A 21921-nucleotide genomic window follows, 5' to 3' on the forward strand; every position below is an offset into this window, starting at 1 on the left:
TTTCCCATGGAAAAATTGCTGGAAAGAAGAAAGATAAGACTAGAATATCTCTTGTCGTTACAACAAATGCAGATGGATCAGACCGATTACCTTTATGGTTAATTAGAACTGCAAAAACACCACGTGCGCTCCGGGGAGTCAATTTCCAAGCTCTAGGATGTGTCTGGCGTTGGAATAAGAAGGCGTGGATGCGTCAAGACATTATGAGGGAATGGTTATATGCTTTTTATAGGCGTATTCCTATACATAAGAAAGCATTATTGCTTTTGGATAATGCCTCTCCACATATTGCTGGTCTGAAGTCTATCCCACCACCTGCTCATATTAGGGTTCTTTTTTTCCCCGCAAACGCAACTTCTATATATCAACCTCTAGATCAAGGGATTATTCAAAATTTGAAGCACTATTATCGGAAGAAATGGATACGCTGGATGATTGCTATCCTTGATCGAGGTCTTGATCCACAAGATCGTATGAATATATCTTATACACTCTTTTGGTTAACCCAGGTTTGGAAGAGCTCAATATCAGATCAAACGATTGAGAATTGCTTCAAAAAAAGCACTTTAATACGTTCTGAAGATGAGACCAAAGCTATCCAAGATGAGATAGAAGCTGGTTTTCAACCAATTCCTGAGCCAGGGTTAACTAGTGAGGTTCAAGCTCTATATAATGAAGCAGTTGAGAAGCTTGGTCATAATGATATCATACCATTTGATCAATTTTTGAACCCTATAGAGGAAGATATTATATATGAAGATGAGACTGATGGGCAAGATATATATATTGATATAGAGAGCTCGGAAGCACAAGATATTGAAGAAAATGGGCCTCCACCAGAGATTCTGTCCAATTCTGATATAATGGGTCATCTACAGGATATATTACTATAGGTTGGAAGCAAGGAAAAGAGCACATCAGACCATATACGTCAGGTTGAGAGCTTAATCAGCGAGTTTGGCAGGATTCAGGTCGAGGAGAAGCGTCAGGTGACCCTAGAGGATATGGGATGGAAGCCTAAATAGGCAATGGGGCTAAGGGCTAGCTAATTTATTGATTATGTCATCCTCTCACTTATTGCACCTCCCGCTTATTGCACATGATTTTCCTTGGATGGGAGGGTGTGCAATAAGTGAGAGTTGACTGTAATATATCTGCGGACTGTGACCTTTTGAACGTTGATTGACTTCAAGCACAGAATCTTTAGAGGCCTTAGCAAATAGTTGTTGAACGACTCCATAAAAGCTGTTCGAAAATGGAATTTTTTGAGCTTATTTTGAGCTAATATTCGTACATCCCCCTCCTGATTCTACTGGCCTCAGCCCTTCGACGTGGAGTAGAAAGACAATTTGCAGCCTCTTGGGATATAGTTCACCCGGCCGAGAGAGAGATTTGCTGACCGCCAGCGAAATTACTGTAATGTAGACACCGCGGTCAGGCGTGTTGCGCCGTAGCAATTCCCTTTACCTTTTTTTTTTTTTAACGCTGATTAGTTGCTGCGCATATTGATGGTCTTATCTTTTACTGATTACTTTCATCAATTCAACGCTGCTCAATACATAATAGCCAAGAGAATTCGAAAAAAACACAGGTCTACGTACGGTCGTCTATTAGGTGGCCTTACTAATGTAGGTGGTGAAGTACTGTTCAAAAATGAATCCTCAGAAAAGAGTGCCTGGTGAAAGACCGTTATACAACGTTCTTGAGGGTCGAGGCTTCTCTCACGTGCGTTTCCTATTAGTCCGGGTGGCCCCAGTTTGCAGTCTATGGGGCACCCTCCAAGCGGCACCCTCCAAGCGGCACCCTCCAAGCGGCACCCACTGCGGCACCCACTGCAGGAACAGGGCCAAATTTGACCGCCTTGGTCTCCGCTCTCATTACTTTGGCCTGACGTATCATCAGGCTTCCAGGCCAAAGCCATGCCCAAACCGGAACACAGCCTGATTTGAAATTAACGCAGAAATCGACGAATATCTATCTCTGCGAATCTTATCACCCAGGGAAATCCTCTTGAATAGTATCTTCAGAACTATTTTCCGCCGTTATGATTCCTTTTCACTAAGCATTCCTTGAGAGAGAATTGAGCATAAGTAAGCATCAACTTTCATAGAGTAGAGTACGATAGGTCAAGCAAATACAGTAATATCTTGCTTTCTTAATCCTGTCGCGGTGTGATCCAATTCACTACCCAGATGTCACGTAGCCACGCGCCAATGTGAACAACGCTGCCTACTAGTGTAGACTTGGATTCGAAGTATTATTGACTTCTGTCGGATATATATGTTTCTTGTCGCGCCATTTGCTGCCGTGTTCATCCTAGACCTGTACATGGGCCGGCCCATGGGTTTTCTTGGCGGCCCATGGGCTGGCCCATTTGGCCCATTTAGCCCCCAAATTTGCATAAATTATATGCAAGATATTCAATATTACTAGTGGTATTTGATAGTGTTCTAATTATACAACTTTAGCTATGGCAAATTACCAAATAGATTACCATTCACCAAATATATTGTAAGTCAAAAGATTCTCTTCCCTTCCTCCGTCAAACTTCGAGTGTTGATTTCGTCAACCTATAATGAAGTTCGTTTCATGCCCTTGCCTCGTCGATCAATTGGGGCCGAAACCTCAGTTGACAGACATTTGAACGCCGGGTATCTAGCTGACAAATCGGTTCTGAATCGGAACACATTAGTGCTGAATTCCGTTCGTTAAATATATATTCCTGCTGCTTAAGTATTTCTGCTCGTAGGGTGTAGGAGTTGTCTTTCTTATCACGTGATAGCATAGAATTTACGATGCTGTGACTAGTATAACTGCTCGTAGGCCACATGAATTGTCACTGTTATCATGTACTACTGATGTGTCCTGATTCAGGACCGATTTGTCAGCTAGCTAGCTACCGGGCGTTTAGTTGCCTGTGCAACTCAGGATCAGGAACGGCGCGGTTTCGGCCCCACTTGATCGGCGAGGCAGTGGGCATGAAACGAACTTCACAATAGGTTTGACGAAGTCAACACTCAATGTTTGACGGAGGAAGGGAAAGAGAATCACGCAGCTGCTTGACATATTCTGTCCTTTTAATCAGTGGCATGTTTCGCTCTTTATTAGATTGCGAACAGTTCCCTATGTGTACAAAGTAGCCTCTTGGTTCGGCCTAGCGCATACATAACAATCTTCTGCCCAATGTCTTATAAGTATCGAAATTACGTGATTTTTAGTGTATGAAATATCACAGAGTGGTAGGCCCTTACTATCAAGAATCACACTACCAAAAGACCAAGTGAGCCGGCCTCTCCGACCGCCAACGCTTTTCTAGCAAATGGAGAGAGTAAGCACGCTCAACATGACGTTGGAGTATCATGCAATACTTGTGTGTGCGTTTGCTCTATCACGTCATTCAGCACCAGCGTGGGTCAATTCACTCGGACAAATTTTCTGTCAGTATGCTCTTCTCCTACGATTTCCACCAGTAGCCATGCTAATTAGTCAAGGTGGGCCATGGATCAAGGACTGACAAATGCTGAAAGAGTTCCTGACCGCAATGCAAAACTGAGGTCGTAATACAGGGTGACCAGTTGGGAACATTCTTGCATCCCTTCCTTGAATGGATTTCATCATAGAAACTGTAACTACGAATTTGCTGAGACAATAGGAAAAGATGGCCGGAGAAGGGCCATAGCTATGGAGGTAGCCGAGCTATCTAAGCTTGACTTGTGAATCAACGAACAATGACTAACAAGTCTCTCGGGACTTCTTACCGGGAGAAGCAAACCAAAATAACATAATAATCCATTGCCGAATGAATTATTAACGTGATACAGCGCATTATGTACAGAGAAATGGTATAACAAATATTCCGCTTCAGTTAGGAGACCAATGCAGGGTCCCCTTATCCCTCCGTCCTACATGAAGGTTCCTAGGGCGATCACGAGAACCCCAACAGCGGCGACTCCAGTCCCCATACCAGCCTTGGCTCCCGTACTGAGACCCGGCACATCCTTTCCAGAACAAAGGAAGGTACGCTCTCCGATGTCACCGGCAGTTTTCTCGATCTCCTTCTTCAAGGCGCCACAGTCAAAAGGCTTGTCGCTGTGTACCCAAAGACTGGTGAAATTCTTCATTTTTGGAAAGTGGACACTTTTTCGGAAAGAATTAAAGCCAGTTAGTGAACCAGACTTCAGGGGGGAGCTATGGCCTGAGTAGCAAAGAGAGACGGTCTTTTACATACCTATCAATGGGTCCCATGATGACGATATCACGGCCATCTTCAAAGGGAAAATTGAGACTTAGTGGGTTTTTGGCGAAAACCTGAAATCCCTCCAGCGGATCTTGCAACAATGGAACATTCACGCTAATAGTCATATCAGAATAGACGTTCCCAGTATCGAGGGGATAGAGAAGTGGCAACAAACTCGGATAGATTGCCGCGGATCATCGCTCCGTTGGTCGCTGTTAGCTGCGGTAGGCTCACGTTCAACGGCTCTCCGAAATTATCAATACTTAAGAACCCTCCGAACTCGGTTCCGAAATGATGGGCCCCGATTTTGGCCAGGGTTGGTACGGAAAAGCTGCACGTCATGCAATCTCAGCATTCCATCTGGGAGCTCGGCGGATTCTACCTACCTCGCGATATTGCCTCCAACCTCTAACCGCTCATTGACCTGTTCCAGATGAGGTAAGGAAATGTCCATTGGGCGCTTGCCAGGCCCGCCACGGCAATAACGATGCTGGCAGAGCGAGGCAGTGTCGTTGACCTCACAGAGCTTGGGGAAGTCCAGGCTTGATATTTTTAGCATTCCATGTCAGCCGCCACTTTCAGTTGAGATAATCAAAAACGTGAAGAAAACAAGGTATGTTACCTGGTCCAATTACCTATCATACGAAGCTGGCCATCAACCTTTTCAAGCGATGGCAAGTCAACCGTAATTTCGGGACTTCCTACTTCAAAGGATATTGTGTGGACATGTCGAACCTTTGGCATCGAGACCCTTCTCAGTCGAGAAAATCCTTCCGCATACAGCGAGTGCACGTATTCCAGATCCGGGAATTCTATGGACTCTACCACGTCATTACCGTTGAGGCTGATTTGCCGCGAGACATTGGTGATCTTGGGAACAACAAGGTTTTTGGTGAATTCGCTGCTGAAGTATGCACTTCCCACGAGCGTAGCACACTTCTGCTGGGTGAGGTTTTTATACTCGACTTCGGTTCCAAAGTAGAAGGCGCCAGTTTCGGGAAAACACTCCTGGGCAACGACTTCTAGAAAGAGACACTAATAAGTACATATCGGAAGAAAAGGGGGGAGTAGAGCAGGAACACGTACCTGGTAAGAAGCCTCCAGCCATGAGAACCACCAGGGATAAACAAAACACTAATGACAGCATGACTTAGATCGGTGGAAGTCAAGTTCCCGACCAATGATAATGATTCTCGCCGACAATCCAACAGCCCCCGCGCAGAGCCTCGACGGGGATCATTTTATCTTATGCATGATTCTGCTCATTCAGCCTCTTCTCCTCCAATTCCCATTTGTTTGGGGCCGGAAGTGAGACAAGAGCGCAAGCGATAGCGCCAAGTGTTCCGTCACCACCGGCTCATGGGTCTTAGCCAATGAATCGCTAGGAACGCTCAACAGGGCGCACTAATTCTTGGATTAGTCCAGTAGCCGTCTCTATACCGGATGTTGGTCTGCTTACCTGAGACCGCTAAGACATATTGGACAAGGGGATATTATTTTCCGAGGCTTGGCAGGGATTTTCTGGGCGGGGGAATCCGCAGCCCGGGGGGCCACAGCTATTTGGCTACTAACAAAGAAAGCTTTGCCCCCGACAGAACCCATTATCAGCAACCGCTACTGTTGCTGCCAGGTTTAGAGCGACTTACCACTACTCGGTGTATGAGTGGATGGGGACGCAAGGAACAAGGCTATGCAGGCCGCCCGAATAATTACTCAGAACGTACTACCCTTGAAATTTACATGGTGAAATCGAATGCGCGCTAGTTTGGATGGTATGACTTAGGACACCCTGATTCTGCCTTGCTAACCGCCTTAGTTAACATGTTCTCGCCTAATAAATTGACAAGCTCCTTTCCAATCGGGGTCTAAGACAGCCATCCCTCACGGTTTATCAGGCCTGTGGCGTATCTCCATACTATTATATTACTCATGCGCTCACAGCAGATACGCTTTGATATTAGCCGATTTATGGCTATTCAACTAGTATGCCTTTCCTGATGCAAGGGGCCTTCCCAAAATCCAGGGAAATCCAATCAACATGGACATGGAATGCGGATCACTGCTGATGGCAGAAATACCAGTCCTCAACAACGACAAAGTCACGCAGATTTCTCGTGTTTCCATTCCCCCTTGGCTCTAGTCGGGGTGTTCATCTTCGGGTAGTACCTAATTATTTTGCGTGAGGGCCAATGGCGATGCCGAGAACTGTAATTACGGTAATTTGGGTGATCTACGAGAGCTACATCGAGAAAATGATGGGGACTTTGGCAGGCCATATTCGGTCTAGCGCGATCTAAGCGGGGTGCTAGCACATCATGTGAAAAGACTCACATAATAGTCAGCACATCCAGAACAAAACGAAAAAAATTCCTGTTCCTCGGGAGATCGCGTAGACCCTGAACTCCACGTGACCAATGACTCACATCAGGACAGGTTGCGGGGTTCGCTAAGCTCGGAATTCAACGGAAGTTAGACCTATAATCAATTCACAACCCGGATTAGTGCGATCCATGACCAGGTTCAATTTACACTAAATCACAAGCTTGAGAGGCCCCTGTGCGTCTGTATTTCCTGTTCACGACTAGCCTGTGGAGAATAATTTAAACCCAGGTACACAGGCTTGGTCTTCTCCTTAATAATCCAGGCACTGGACGATCTTGATCATCAATACTTTAAGCCGCTCTAAGAATCACGAGCCTATCAATTGATTTTATCTCAATGCAGCCGTACTATCCATTCAGAATATCACGGTAAAGTTTTCCCGAGTCGAGAAGGCGGGGTATCTCACTTGGGTCTCTTTTATCCGGATCATTCATCCGTCTGGAAGATGACGAATGGTCCTGCGCCCTAAGATTATTCATATTTCTTCATCTTATCTTCACCGATCTTTCACAGTCAGAGTGGCTGAAAAGAATTCTATGCTGCATTTTGGAGAATTACAACGACTCTCGGGATCCACGCACCGCGTTTGGCCATAATTAAGATACAAGGAACAATCAGCGGCTCGGCCGGCGAGTCCCGTGAACGGGGTCAAACGAGATAACTAGCGATCACACTTCCACCTGACAACCCCGACAGCCTCCCCCCATAGCAGCGTATGTATTCCGATCAGGCTATTTACACCGAGTAAATCAGTCCATTGTCTTAAATGAAACGTTATCGTACATATACACAGCCACAGTGAGCTTTCAGCTAGAATCGACCAATGTCAGATTGGCCTTCTTGTTTTGAATGAAAGCCAAGGGAGGCTTGCATGGTCCCTGAAACTAGGCGAATAAGAGCCTGCCGCCCCCACAAATTCCGCCGTTGGGCGAGGGGCCCCATAGGGCAGGGCACTCATGGCGAACGGACCTAGGGGCGGCCAAGAAGATCCGTCGCGTGCTAGTTTGATACGAGACAATCTCGTTTCTAGGGTCTCGCTTTGTTTGCGGCCGGTAGGTCGAAAGATGCCTCTTTGCCATTCTACTTGAGAAGAGATCTTCCCCCATTCGCATTCCTATTTTCGTCATCAGCGGTCGGCGACAGTTATGAAGTATTGGCGGATTCTTGTATTCGTACTCCTATAACCTCTCACGGCCTGCATTTCTAGTAATAAATGCCTCTCAGGGTACTGGACTAAAATTGACCACAATATCTACAGCCCATCAACATCTTGGGCGCACATCGTACGCAATTGGGTCGAGATCGACCGGGATCCCCGCGTCCACCTTGTGGCGGCGGGCCAATAACAAGCCTTCTATCGCCGATAAGCCGCCAATCAGCAGTATCTCACCCCGCAAGAGGAACAAGCCCTAGTTGAATAACTTATGCTCTCTCTCCTGGTAACTGCTTGGGTTTTGAATCTGCAACATCTGTCTACGAATCACTCAGCCCCGAGGAAACACTAAACGAATGTTCATCATCCCCCTTGCATCTATACAGCTCAGCAGAGTGAGTGTTCTGCCTTTGGATTAATGTACAAAAGAGTCCCTAAAATATATCAACCAATATTGTATTAATCTCTCGGTTATAGAGATTTAGAGACGCTGCTCACAAATTGTGATGAACGGAGAAAATATACCCGCCAAGTACAGCTTATGACCCTTCACATCATGCACAGCGACTGTCGAGCTGGGAAGGCTCTTAGCATCTCTATCCTCCGCCAATTTAGACACTCTGACATGCTTTCCATAAGTCTTCAACTGCTTTGCAATGTCATTGATCTTGAGGACAGTAGCAGGAGCAACAACATTGTATGGATCCATGCTAGATTTCACAAGGGCAATTGAATCAGGGAACGCGGCTGCAATGAGGTTGCCATCCGCATCAAGCGACAGGTTATCCATTGGGTACCCGGTATTGATCGATTCAACCTGGATCAATTCGGTATTGATGAGTTTATGAACGGTGATGAGACCAGACGCAGAGTTAGCGACGTAGTAGTAGCCATTCTTGTCGTGGACTATTCCATTAGCTATGGAGAATCCTTTGTCAGCCGCGATATGGCATTTCCCTGTGTCAGATCGACAGTATGCGAGGCTTCCGCCTCCAGACAGCATTTCCAGATCACGGAAGGTTCCAGTCTTGGTGTTGTGGTCGTTTGTGATCACGAATCCCAGACCATCTTCTTCCACTGCCACGCCATTGGGCGTGAAAATCGCCTCGCTGACCACAGTCTTAACATGCTCAAGCGTGTCCGAGGCCTCATCCAGATCAAACATCTCAACAGTAGAATTTGCCCCACTGACCAGAGCATCAAGGAATTCTCCAGTGACATGGTCAACTGGAGGTCTGTGGTTGATCAACCAGAACCGAAGCCGCCCTTCAATCTTGCGAACATCAAATCCATGCAAGTCAAGATCATCCTGATATCCGCCGATTCTGAGCTTTCGTAGACCGTACAGTCCATCTGAGCCAGGTTGGTCAACATCGATAACAGCCATGTGATCCGTGCGGGATCTCGCGGAGATGTTGTAAAGGTTGCCTCCAGGCGACCAACCCTTGCGAGACTCCAGGCTGTTACATGCTGCGTACAGCTTTCGGTCCTGGTCATCAAGCCACAGGTCTTCACAGCCCTCCAAGAGGGAATGCCGGATGCGTGTACAAGTCCATGGGAAGTCCTCGATTGGTTGGATCTCTCGTCCAATACCGAGGGTGAGGAAGATGAAGTTGTGTATGTACGTTCTGTAAATCACGCCTGTGGCGAGGACGATGAAGGCCAAGGAGATGGCCCGAGGGCCTAGAATTCCAGCCATGTCGAGATGTCAAGAGGGAGAAGAGGAAGATCGTTGGAAATTGTAATCAGGTCCAGCGTTGATCCTGTGACCCACTTTTGTCTAGTGCTGATGTGAGATTCTTACAAGGCTGCTAACTTAGTGCCTTCGAATTAAAAAAATTCCGCGTACCAAAGGACGATGGTTTTCGAAGTGGGGTATCGAGGTGTCGGCGTATCGAAGTTACAAGTGAAAACATCCCGCATATGTCGATGATCTTGTCACGGGATTTGGAAGTATACCGCACCCCAGGCATTCGACGTCGATCCGCACTCGAATCCCCTTCGAGCCACCTGCATATCGAGATCCACCCGAACCCTAGTGTATTTAAGATCCCACAATTATTCAGGATTCTTGATCTCTTCAAGAATTAGTCTGTGTATCAAGTGTCCAATCTGACCCTAGTCACAGGTCTCTAGCCTGACAACTTAGTAACCATTACAGATTAGACCTATACATGGGCCGGCCCATGGGTTTTCTTGGCGGCCCATGGGCTGGCCCATTTGGCCCATTTGGCCCCCAAATTTGCACAAATTATATGCAAGATATTCAATATTACTAGTGGTATTTGATAGTGTTCTAATTATACAGCTTTAACTATGGCAAATTACCAAATAGATTACCATTCACCAAATAGATTGTAAGTCAAGAGATATATATTTGTTTAGACGCAAGCTAGTAGGCCTTCTTACTCTGATCGTTTGTGAATTCGATGTACATACAGTTTATCTCTCCGGATAGATATATATTCCACGGTTCCACTTTGCCACTTAGCAATTTCGACTGGCTTTAGTACCAGACGTACCATGATGTGTGTACTGTAGTAGGAGCTAGGTCCCATGTGCATGCCAGGCAAAGTTAGAGATATTTTCGAAAAATAGAGTAGCGGGGTAAGCCAAAATTTGAGACAAGGCTGCGTTGACTACAGTATGTAACTAAGCTCGAACATCACTCTACTGACCCAATGACCTACGTGGCAAATAATCTAAAAAGCCAATAATCTGAGAATAAACGGTAATATTTACGCTCAAAGTTAATGTGCAAAATAATGCCTCTCGCCTCGCAGAAATATGAAAAGTATCACGAATCTCAGGGTAGGACAAAGAAATCATAGCCATTAAATCAATTGGGCAACGCCGAGAGATGATTCGGCGGTCTGGTCAAGTGATCCGTTTGATTTCTTCGCAGTGGCTCATTGTTCTATGTCACGTAGGAATCCAGCAGTCCCAATTCGAATCCCGCGCTGAACGAAGAAGTCAGAGTCTGGATCCTCGAGAATCAGTTCAAGATCTAGATAATTCTCCAAAATCACCTGGCAAATGTTGCGGAAATCAGCTTTGTACGCCTCCTCAATTGCAAGTGACTCCAGCCATTTGCAGTATTCTCTCACAGCTGTTTCAAGAGGCCCGGCAATCATTAGCCGCTCCCCAGATAAGGGCCTGGGTAGAGATGAAGTAATCGTGGGCGCACTACCGTTTTGTCCTGGAAGAACATTGACAATTATGGTACCCCCATTGTTGACGCATCAATTTTTTTTTCGATTTGCTTCCTGTTTGACTTTCCAGGATTAGGTCTTGACGAATATCACCAGGAATATCGTCATGACCGTCTAGGACGTCACCCTCATCGACATAGTCGATAAGCGGTTCTAGGTGCGGGGTCCTGAGTTTGTAATGCTTATTGTCTTTCGGGTCCTCCCAGCACCAGTCAGACTTATGCGCACACGAGCGGATATTACATCGCATGAGCTCGTATACGCGTTCCTTCCTCCACCACAATGTACGCCTCACGTTCAGCTAAAATTCTGCTAGTTGCAGACACACGTCCTCTCTTTTCGGATCTTCTTGGCAGAGGCACGGAATTGCCATCATCATCCTCCCTGTAAGTGAAGGCGATCTCGATCGTGAGCTTCTTGCCCATACCAATTAGATTGCTCCATTTACGTAGTTGCTTCTCCACTGGGGTCCAAGTCAATGTTAGTAGAACTACAAAACTTTTCCAGGTTTGCTTGCGACCGTTCGTTCACTTTGACTGTAATGGCCGTGCCTTCCGATCTAACTCGCTGGTGACGCTTCTTTTTTGTTTGCAGCATGTTTTCAACGTTTGTTTGTAAAATCTTTTCCCAGTAATCACTAGGAGCTTTAACCAGGTCTTCCTCAGTTACTTTGCCTACCGTTTTACGGTTGAGTATAAGCCTCCATGCAATTGTGTACGAGACATATCTCGGTGACAGCTATTCATATTCGCCACCTTCTTCCCATTCAACAAACGGGAGAAAGTCAAGATAATCGGGCTGCAGTTGGTCCGTGGCACCCTCTGGAGCAGGGCTAGGAGAGTAGACGGTGGCGGGCGTGCGAGCGAAATTACCAGGCGTGGGGGCATAATCTGAATTTCCGTCTCAGCGGTCGACCATCTAGGTTTGATAGGCATCGTCATCAAAAACGCTATTGGCCATCGTGGATATCTGGAGAGTGGTGTGACCTGAGGAGGGCTAGAAGGCGTTAGCTACTATTGTAATCCCTGGTATCCAATAAGATTTGAAGCTACAGCATGATGATAAGCAATGGTGGAGATCCCGGAACTAAACCTTACTGTTGAGGCTTGCCTATCACGTCGACCCCAGATGGACCTCCAGGAAGCATGAAGCGCTGCAGCAGCAACAGCAAGATGCAGAAGGGAGAAGTTGACACCTCGCCAGCTCAGATGTTGCTTTGTTTGCGGTGTTTGTAACGTTTGTTTAGAATCCTCTAGATAGGGATGGCAAAATGAAATTTCGAAATTTCGAAATTCCTGAAATTTGGCCTCTTGAAATGAAATTTGAAATCGACCTTGAAATCTTGAAATCATACTAGGCCCAAATAGGTAAGGCCCAGACCGTACTGGCCAATTAAACGCCGGGTGTCTTCGACTTTACATGGCGATAAGTGGCAGGGCTTACCATCCCTCAGCTTGCTCGAATAAAAGAATGATGACTCAGCAACGCCAAGAAATTTTGAAATGAAATTGAAATGCAAAATATAAGTGAAATTTCAATATTTCGAAATAGGTTAGCCAATTTCGAAATTACACCATCCCTATAGCTCCTAAGCTCCAGACAGGGCAAAGGCCATACGGCCCTGATACGATATCTATTTTTAAGGATTATTTATTACGGTACTGAGATTCTGCCAAGATTGTGGTTGTGGGGTAGTGTAACAGTAATAGGCATAGCGTTATGCAAGATAGAGTTTGACAACTAACTACAGAGAGTGAAGTGGTGAATCTGATTTCGAGCGCGTCTGTACTTGATGGCCCCCAGTGAGCTCGCACTGGGCGACAGTCCTCGCCAGGCTGTTGGGACAATGGATTCATACCTTCTCGTGGTGTCCGGTGTTAATCCCCGTTGCGGGAGACCAAAGTGAATCCGTGGTGGTTGTGCGGTCCGGCCCGGCGCGCTGTGTGCGGGGCACGACCACACTACCACACCAAAATCAGGGGAAAACGGGATATGAAAACCATCCGACTTCTTCTTACCCGACTCGCACTCGGGCCCAGACGCTGGTCTTGCATTACCAGTCGAAGTGGTGTCGCCCTAGGAAGAAGACAGGACACCCCTGAGCTTGTATACGGTCTGGGATCGCATCGTGCGAGATGCGGCGAGGCGGTAGTGAACCAGCGACGCAGGCAGTCAAGCTAACATCGGACAGACCTCGTTCAAGGCCCAGAGGCCTCGTTAAGACTCGAACTCGTTAAGGCTCGGAGACGTCGTTCGCTGGAGACCTCGTTAAGGCGAAGCTACGGGTAAGCTCTAGCGCGGCTGTTCTGCGAGACACGGGCACCGCCGAGACACGGGCAACCCTCTTGGGAGACACACGGGCAATCTGGAAGATATTGGTGGTTGGCTGATGGCAACTGATGAAGCTCGTTAAGGCTGTGTCACGGGTAAATCATCGGCCCTGTTCAGTCGCTGGGGACCAAGCTTGGTTAGTAGGGAGCGACCGACATACACTGCCGGCTGGAGTGTATACGAGGGCTCTCTGCAAGACACGGTCGGCCTAGTGGAGGGAGACCTCCCTAGGTAACGCGAAACGAGAGCGCAAGCTTTCGCGGGGCGTGGTGTACAATGGCAGCCACTGTGGCAGGGGTGGGCCCTTGTCAAGAGACTGTCTGTATAGCCTGAGAGGACGGATGCGCGTGTCGGTGTACAAACAGACGGGAGTCAATTACCTCACTCGCACTGGGGGGCCTGAAACCGACCTCGGTCGGTTGAAGCGGTGTCGTCCTAGTTGGCCTGCCCGTGATGTATGCTTAAGGAGCAAACTAAGAGACACCCAGGGTGAGAGGCCTGGTGAACCTCAAGAGTCCAGAAGCCTCATTATCGGGTGAAAAACTGGGGTAGTGGTCTATGCAAGTAGGCCTGTCGAAGCTACTTAATGTCTTTTAGCCCGCATTACAACAACAAACCTCTCCACCAAATCCCGATCACCTACTCAACCATCGCTGCTCGAGCTCTCTCGTTTCATAGACAAGTGCTTACCAACGTCACTCCTCTCCAACTTGCTCAAAATGGCTTGTATTTCAAGTGCTCTAGATCTGGAGGATCAGCGTGCTGTTTTGCTTGCGGATCGACCATGCCCTTATACACGCTCCAAGATAACCACACCGCGGAGATGAAAACTCTTCATTTGGCAGACTGCATATGGCAGATCATCTGTCGCGATTTGAAGCATACTTTCGAAACACCCAACATTGTCACCCGCTTAGATACCGCATCTCCATCACCTCAAAGACCGCCTATCAAATCAGTGCCAGCATCGATCCCGCCACATGAACCTTCAACCATGAACATTGATACAGCCTCCGACCAGTTCAGTACGATACCCGAGCCAGTGCCGCAACAATCTCAACCGACCTTCTCTTCTGAAGCCTCTCAACCTCCTCAACCTCGCCTCTCAACATTCCCAGCTACCTCCACACCAAACTCACAACCTACCTATGCCTCAGTTTTACAACACTCCGGACCTTCTCTACCGAAATCTACTTCCAATACCAATCAATCCGTACCTTCCCCCAAACGCACACTCACAATCGAGGACCTTTACCGCCGTTTCCACAACAAACCATCACCATTCCAACTCAGCAAGAAAACCAGCAAAAGCTCAGCTCGTCGAGCTCGCAACAAAAACGTATCTGCGACACAATCTCTAACCAGGTTTTTAATCTCAGCCTTGCCAGCATTTTCGAAACTCCTAGCCGAGATGCAGCCAGCCGCGGACAATTGTTGGCCGCCTTATCTAGGAACCCATTACAGCCGCGCCGTAAGGGCAGCCTAACACCTCGAACGGCAAATTGGCCACGACAGGCCTTATCAGGTGAGGCTCAAAGTTCACCGCCCAGGAAGTTTGGTACAATCTCAGGGATCAATCAGCATGTATTTAGAAAGTAGTTGTAACCTGCATATCGCCGTTAGGCGAGGGGTCAGGGTAAATGAAATCATCATCATCATCATCATCATCATCATCGTCTGTACTTGATGGACTGTAGCCCATTGAACTACTAGACACAGGCGGGGTGTTGGTTGATATTATATTCAATATAAAACTGTTGTGGTTGTGTACCGAGCGGGAGCTAACCCCGGACCGATGGCGGACCCACCCGCGGGAGGGCCCGAACCCCTTCCCACAAACACCCAAGGAAGCATCACCAGTTTCTCAGTTGAGGATTTCCAGCCTCGAGTATCGATCGACCCAGCCCAGATCATAGGGAAAAGAACGAGAAATGGTGAAGCCTACACGCCCACCGAGGGCACAGGCCGGATCACAACCCGAGAAGTGTGGAAGCTTATCGACAGCCTCAAGGACATTATCCACCGCCAAACCACACTTATCGAGTCTACCAAAGCTGACCTCGAAGAGGTCAAGCACGACCAGAACGTCCTCCGAGAGCAGAACGATAAGCTCCATGAAGAAGTCAGAGCCTTAAGAGCATAAATCGAAGCTAGCCCACAGCCAAACCCGCCTAGAACATGGGCAGCGATCGCAGCTAGTGGTACAAGTGACCCGCAGCTAAGCCCCCGACGACCAGAAAAGGACCTGAACTGCGTCCGCATCAGCACACAGAGATCATTTGTAGACCCGAGAGACAATGAGAACAGTGAAGGGGACACCTTCGGGTGATACCTGTCTACCAACTCTGCTAACACCTATATCCGTTCAGCGCTGTTGAGCGCTCCTTCGACTCAAGATACCCAAGTGGCCGGCATTGGCATAACTAAAACGGGATATTTGATTCGCTTCAAAAACTCAGACTCGGCCGAGGCAGCCCGCAACAACACTGAATGGTTGAACGAGCTAGGAAACGACACGAAACTAGTTAAACCACGATTTGGGGTAGTCGTACACCGGACTCCGACAGAGGACTTCGACTTGGAGAACGCGGGCGCTCGGGCCGTTCAAAAAGTTATAGAAGAAAACGACTTGGCAGAACATGGCTTCCACATCGAAGAACTAGCCTGGCTCAAACGGAAGGACAAGGTACTAGGGAAATTTGCATCTCTCGGCATCTGGTTCGACTCTGCAGAAGGAGCCGAATATATCCTTAATAACGGCCTCCTTGTTGGACAAAGACAAATCGGCAGTGTGGAACGCCGTGAAATCAAGAAAAAGAGGTGCTTCCGGTGCCAACATTTTGGACACCTGGCGTGGTCGTGCAAAGAAACACCACGCTGTGGTCACTGTGCTGGCCAACATGAACGCCAACGATGCCCACCAGGAGTTCGAGCCCGGTGCCTCGACTGCAGTGGTGAACATACCACTGGTGACCGACAATGCCCGAGCCCCGCAACTTTCAACCCCCGCCAATGCTAGAGACAAACCTACGAATACTACAGTTGAATATGATGAAATCTGGCCCGAGGATGGAGGCCCTCATCAACGACCACCAAAGCCAGGACTTGGATATACTCCTAATCCAGGAACCATCTATCACTTCCTACCGAACATATGTCAGCCACAGTTCTTGGCGTCTCTACCGACCCACCACCGAAACAGATAAGACCCGGTTCCGGAGCCTCATCTACGTGAACCGAAACCTATCTACCTCCTCGCACCGTCAAATCGCATGCGACCACCCCGACATCACTGCTATTAAGATCTAGACAGCTGAATCCCAGACACTAATATTTTCGGTGTATATCCCACCCGTCCCGCTCTTCGCTTCGGATAATACATCAGCAGAGCCAGCGCTCACAGCAATTCAAAACACAATTTCAAACGCTACCCAGGATAGTCAAAGGTCAACAAGCGTCATCCTCGCTAGAGACTTCAACCGCCACCACCCGACCTGGGGAGGCAACCATATCCCGCCGCGGTTCATTGAGGACGCAATCGACCTGGTTAACTTTTTACAAACTAACAGACTACATGGCTGTCTCCCAAGAGGGACGGTGACCTACTGGTCCCTGAATCGCCCAGGGAGAAACTCCACAATCGACCAAACAGTGACAGATTACCCAGATCGTCTAGTCAAATGCCACCTCTACCACAAAAACTACGGGTCTGACCATCGGGCCACGTATTCGGAGTGGAATCTCCAAACCCAACAGAACTCAATTCGTAAAAGAAAGACCTACACCCGTGCAGATTGGACAAAAATTGGCCATGAAATACAGGAGCAGATTGGGCCATGGAAAGAAATCAAAACTCGACCAACCCTCGACGGCACGGTCCAGAAACTCATAGACACCACAACGGAAGTCATGAACCGGCACACACCCGACACACGCCCAACTCCTTATTCCAAGCGGTGGTTTACGCCAGACCTCAAATACCAACAGACCAATGTCAACAAGGTACGTCGGAAATGGCAACAAAGCTACGCAATGCTCGGGTGCGAACACCCCAGCACCATCACTACTTTCCAACAGATGCAAGAAAGTCGACGGAAATAGACTCGGACTATTGAGAAAGCCAAAGCATCATATTGGAAAGAATTTCCTAGACAAAGCAGGGGAAGGAAAACTCTAGAAAGCTGCTACCTACATAAAACCGCGAGACAGCTAGGGTGGTGTCCCAGCCTTGAAAGTGAACGACCACGAAGTCACCGAGAATGAGGAAAAAGCGCAGGCCTTCCTAGACTCCTTCTTTCCTGAAATAAACACACCAGCGGCCGAAATGTCAACGGCAGCAACGGTGGAACTCCCATGGCAGCCGATCACGGAACTGGAGGTTCAAAGATCTCTTCAGACTGCCAAAGGAGCCACCGCGCCCGGAGAAGACAACCTACCAATGGTGGTATAGAAACGGCTATAGACATACCTTGGAAGTATCATCACCAGGATGTTCAATGCATCAGTAAACCTAGGATACCACCCGAAACAGTGGCGGAGCGCGAAGATTGTGGTACTGAGGAAGCCCAGGAAACCAGACTACTCGATTCCTAGTGCCTATCGCCCAATCTCACTCCTCAATACACTAGGCAAGCTCCTAGAAGCCGTCATTGCCAAACGACTTTCACATCTTGCAGAAAAGCATAGGTTACTACCGGACACACAATTTGGTGGCCGCCCAGGAAGAACCACAGAACAAGCCCTGCTCGTGCTTTCAAACGCGATCGACCAGGCCTGGTACAAGCACAAAGTAGTAACCCTCATCTCATTCGACCTAAAAGGAGCCTTCAACGGAGTCAACAAGACGAGTCTAGACACCGCTCTACGAGCCAGAAGGATCCCAGCCATAGCCCGCAAATGGATTGCAAGCTTTATAGTAGACCACCACGCTAGCATAGGATTTGACGACTATCGTACTGTGAACGCACCGCTAGCCAACGCTAGGCTTGCGCAAGGGTCGCCCCTATCGCCCATCCTATTTGCATTCTTTAACGCTGAGCTTGTCAACCAACCGGTCAACCGTGACGGGGGCGCCTCGGCGTTCATCGATGACTACTTCCGCTGGCGAGTGGGCCAGTCAGCTGAAGAAAACTTAGCCAAACTACAGTCCGAAGATATTCCACGTATTGAAGCCTGGGCGCGCCGGACCGGGTCCTGCTTCGCCGCAGAAAAGACCGAGCTCATCCACCTCACCCGGAAGAAAGGAGACCACCGGCAAGGCCAGATCGTTGTGAACGGAACAACTGTGGCGCCCTCACCTACAGCGAAGCTGCTAGGCGTGGTTTTTGACCAGGAGCTACGGTGGAAGGAACACGTACAACAGGCTATAAAGCGCGCAACCAAAACCACTATTGCTCTATGCGGGTTGCGTCACTTGCGGCCCGAACAGATGCGACAGCTTTATCAGGCATGCGTCACGCCGGTCGTCGACTACGCGTCAACCGTATGGTACGACCCGTTAAGAGACAAGACCCATCTGCGACACCTGAACACAGTACAGAGAAGCTCGCTGATCCGCATCCTATCGGCGTTCCGAACGGTGGCTACAACAACCATGGAAGTAGAAGCACACATTCTTCCCACCCATCTTCGCCTTCGACACCGAGCCCAGCGCACCATCGCCAGTCTTCACACACTACCACGGGACCATCCGATCTGGCACACACTCACACGAGCCCACCGACGTAGAAACAACACTGGATCGTATGCACGCTTCCCCTTGGCGGAAGCACTGAAGACCATGAGCGTCGAGAGATTGAGCGAAGTGGAAACAATTGACCCACGACCACTACCCCCGTGGCGCCTCGACCCTTTCACAGAGGTCGAGGTTGGCTTAGACCGAGAGGCAGCGAGACAACGCGCCGACGCCATCCGATCAAAATCGGACATAGTCGTCTACTCGGATGCGTCCGGTCGTGATGGCCAGCTGGGAGCAGCCGCCGTAACAATAGACAACAACTTGGAGGTAGTCGAATCACAGCAAGTCCAGGTGGGACCGATGGACCGCTGGTCAGTTCACGTGGCGGAGCTGATTGGCGTCTTTTATGCGATCAATATGATCTTCAAAATAGCACACCAGCGAGATGGGGCGGGAGATCGAGAGACAACCGCGACAATCCTCTGCGACAGCAAGTCAGCGTTACAAGCGATCCAGAACGTAAAAAAGAAGTCAGGACAACGGATTGTTCATGCGATCCACCACGCCGCCACTGAGGTCCAAGCCGCAGGCGTTACACTACGCCTGCAGTGGGTGCCAGGGCATTGTGATAACCCAGGCAATGAAGCCGCAGATCGATTGGCGAAGGAGGCTGCCAGCCCAGGCAAATCACACTCCTTCCGGCCGCTGCTCACAAGAGAAAAGGCGTCCATTCGTAGTAATATCATCGCCCAGTGGGAACATGAGTGGAGATCAACCAATAAAGGCGGCCATCTGAGGAAGATCGATAACACTCTGCCGTCGGCATACACCAGGAAGTTGTACGGAAACCTGGCCAGGGGCCAGGCATACTTGTTGACTCAGCTACGCACGGGCCATAACTGGCTATCCACCTACGCTAAGCTCTTTCGGTTCCGCGAAGACGATCAGTGCGTGTGCGGCGCGCAAGAAACAGTGACCCATGTCCTGGTAGATTGCCCAATCTTGAAGGATCTACGAAGGGAACTGAGACAGAAAGTGGGGGACGCGTTCAACAGCGTGTCGAGTCTGCTGGGAGGCTCAAAACAAGGTGAGCAAGGTAAACCAGACACCGTCTCGAGGGCGAAGACGGTCCAGGCCGTATTGGACTTCGCCGAGGCGTCACAACGGTTTCGCAGTCGCGCGCCACTAGGGCAGCCTAACAGTGGAAGCGGCAATTAGGCCACGGCAGGCCGTGACGAGGCTCTAAGTTCGTTGTCAGGAAGTGGGACAATCTACATGTACGGACAGGGATATATATAGTTGAGGTAGCCTGCATATCACCGTTAAGGTGAGGGGTCAGGGTAAATGAAATCATCATCATCATCATTACTGTAAGACGGGAAAAGAGGAGAAGTAAAATTTTTTGTTTGTTTTCAAGTATCGCTGAGAACCCGCTGGAAAAAAGAGCCTCGTCGAAGAAGGTCGTGGATTGCTGTGCTTTCATGTCAATAACAAGGCACTCTAATATAGCCAATTTATGGGTTAAAGGGATACATAATTAAATAGGCCTACATACCCTCCGGGGGGAGGGCCAGCATGCTTCTCTTGAATTGGAACTCTGCGATATTTGATGGCCGTCGAGGGAATCGATATCTTGTGAAATTTAGATAACGGTGATGAATATGCAGGGAAGTTTGACTTTACATTATTTGCTTCGAGATCGGCATGGACCAGTTGTGCAACTTTCGTAATATTTTCCAGTTGGTCTTTCAAATCTGCAGTCTGCGATGAGATTGAAAGCAGAGGTAGTCGATAATTTTTGAAAAGCTTCCTCAAGCTATACCACTTCACTGACGATGATAAGATAGTGTAATTATTTCTCGCTAGCCATGATATCAACTCCATGTGCTGGTATGCTAGGAACAAGCCTAGGCCAGCACATTTTGAGTCTTGCCTTGAAGCGTTGATAAGATGACCATCCGACTCCGCACGAGAGGCGTAATCGTGAAGAAGTGCTTGAATGGTCCTCCTGCCGAGTCGATTATCCTGTAGGTTAGAAGCGATAACATGTATGGTGCTTGCCAACCTGGACAATAGTTCAACAGCTGTGACGCTTTCCTGGGACATGTTTGCAATGGAAATTGGGCTATCCTCAACTTAAACAGGATAAAGAGAAAGGATGTATCGGATGTTAGCATAATATATTGTATCAGAGCAGCTGCCTTCTTATGACGCATTTAACTTGGTTCTGTATACATTCCTGATGAAATTATGAGTGGGAAAACACGAGATTCATGTATACAACCAACATCCCATGTCTATTTTTCTTTAACCTACGATACGAGCTTTCCGCTCTATCTATATAAGCTATCAATTCACATTTTTCATCGTGTATGTCAACTCAGACATCTCTAGTGCTGGAGTTATAAGTTCTAGACCAGGATACTCTGCTTGCCTTTTTCCCTTGGCTGACGTCGTAGGATATCTTCAATTTGTTTGCTATTTGTATTACAGTATGTAGGCACTGTCAAACTTTATGACCTGAAACTCTAAGTTCCGAGAAGAAGCTTTATAGAGGTATATCTCCAGGACGAAATATTGATTCAGTGTCACCTTAACATACTAATTGAAATCAATCTTCTAGCGGCTTGGTTTCAACCTCTAAACGTGCTGCCATGCAGCAAAGAATGCAGCGAACCTCTCAAAATGCGGATAAAAATGCATGTCCATCTTTTTCCTGATCAGCCAATGTCTTCCCTAACCCAAACTCCACTTCCTTCGGCCCTCTCGTCGGTGCGGTGGTCGCGCGACTTACGTGATTCTGACCCTGATTCTCACCCTGTCTATAATGCACTCACCCTTCTTACCCCCAGTCGTGCGACGACAAAGTGGCTTATTCACATGCTCGGATAGAAGAAATCTCAGGACCTCGTAAGAGTAATGGTTGCGC

The 21921-nt window shown here is 48.3% G+C and overlaps 4 protein-coding genes across 4 annotated transcripts; 2 read left to right on the plus strand and 2 right to left on the minus strand.

Annotated features, from left to right (window-relative positions):
- Positions 1-3902: 3902 nt before the first annotated feature.
- Positions 3903-5384, minus strand: N7533_010566 (uncharacterized protein; the record flags this gene model as incomplete). Its single annotated transcript, XM_057107216.1, has 6 exons — positions 3903-4137; positions 4229-4351; positions 4413-4568; positions 4624-4779; positions 4860-5259; positions 5324-5384. 6 exons carry the CDS (start codon positions 5382-5384, stop codon positions 3903-3905), a joined length of 1131 nt encoding a protein of 376 aa, XP_056956433.1.
- Positions 5385-8253: 2869 nt separating this feature from the next.
- N7533_010567 (calcium-dependent phosphotriesterase) lies at positions 8254-9471 on the minus strand (the record flags this gene model as incomplete). Its single annotated transcript, XM_057107217.1, has 1 exon — positions 8254-9471. The coding sequence occupies one exon, from the start codon at positions 9469-9471 to the stop codon at positions 8254-8256; it is 1218 nt and encodes a 405-aa protein (XP_056956434.1).
- A 4628-nt stretch (positions 9472-14099) lies between these two features.
- On the plus strand, positions 14100-14801 carry N7533_010568 (uncharacterized protein; the record flags this gene model as incomplete). Its single annotated transcript, XM_057107218.1, has 1 exon — positions 14100-14801. One exon carries the CDS (start codon positions 14100-14102, stop codon positions 14799-14801), a length of 702 nt encoding a protein of 233 aa, XP_056956435.1.
- A 309-nt stretch (positions 14802-15110) lies between these two features.
- N7533_010569 (uncharacterized protein) lies at positions 15111-20210 on the plus strand (the record flags this gene model as incomplete). Its single annotated transcript, XM_057107219.1, has 7 exons — positions 15111-15437; positions 15477-15621; positions 15685-16001; positions 16048-16471; positions 16629-17317; positions 17529-17759; positions 17847-20210. 7 exons carry the CDS (start codon positions 15111-15113, stop codon positions 20208-20210), a joined length of 4497 nt encoding a protein of 1498 aa, XP_056956436.1.
- Positions 20211-21921: the final 1711 nt, after the last annotated feature.

The sequence above is a fragment of the Penicillium manginii genome (assembly GCF_028828005.1).
Source record: "Penicillium manginii strain IBT 31320 chromosome Unknown utg000007l:1.0-2284322.0:1.0-2285126.0, whole genome shotgun sequence".
Lineage (NCBI taxonomy): Eukaryota > Fungi > Ascomycota > Eurotiomycetes > Eurotiales > Aspergillaceae > Penicillium > Penicillium manginii.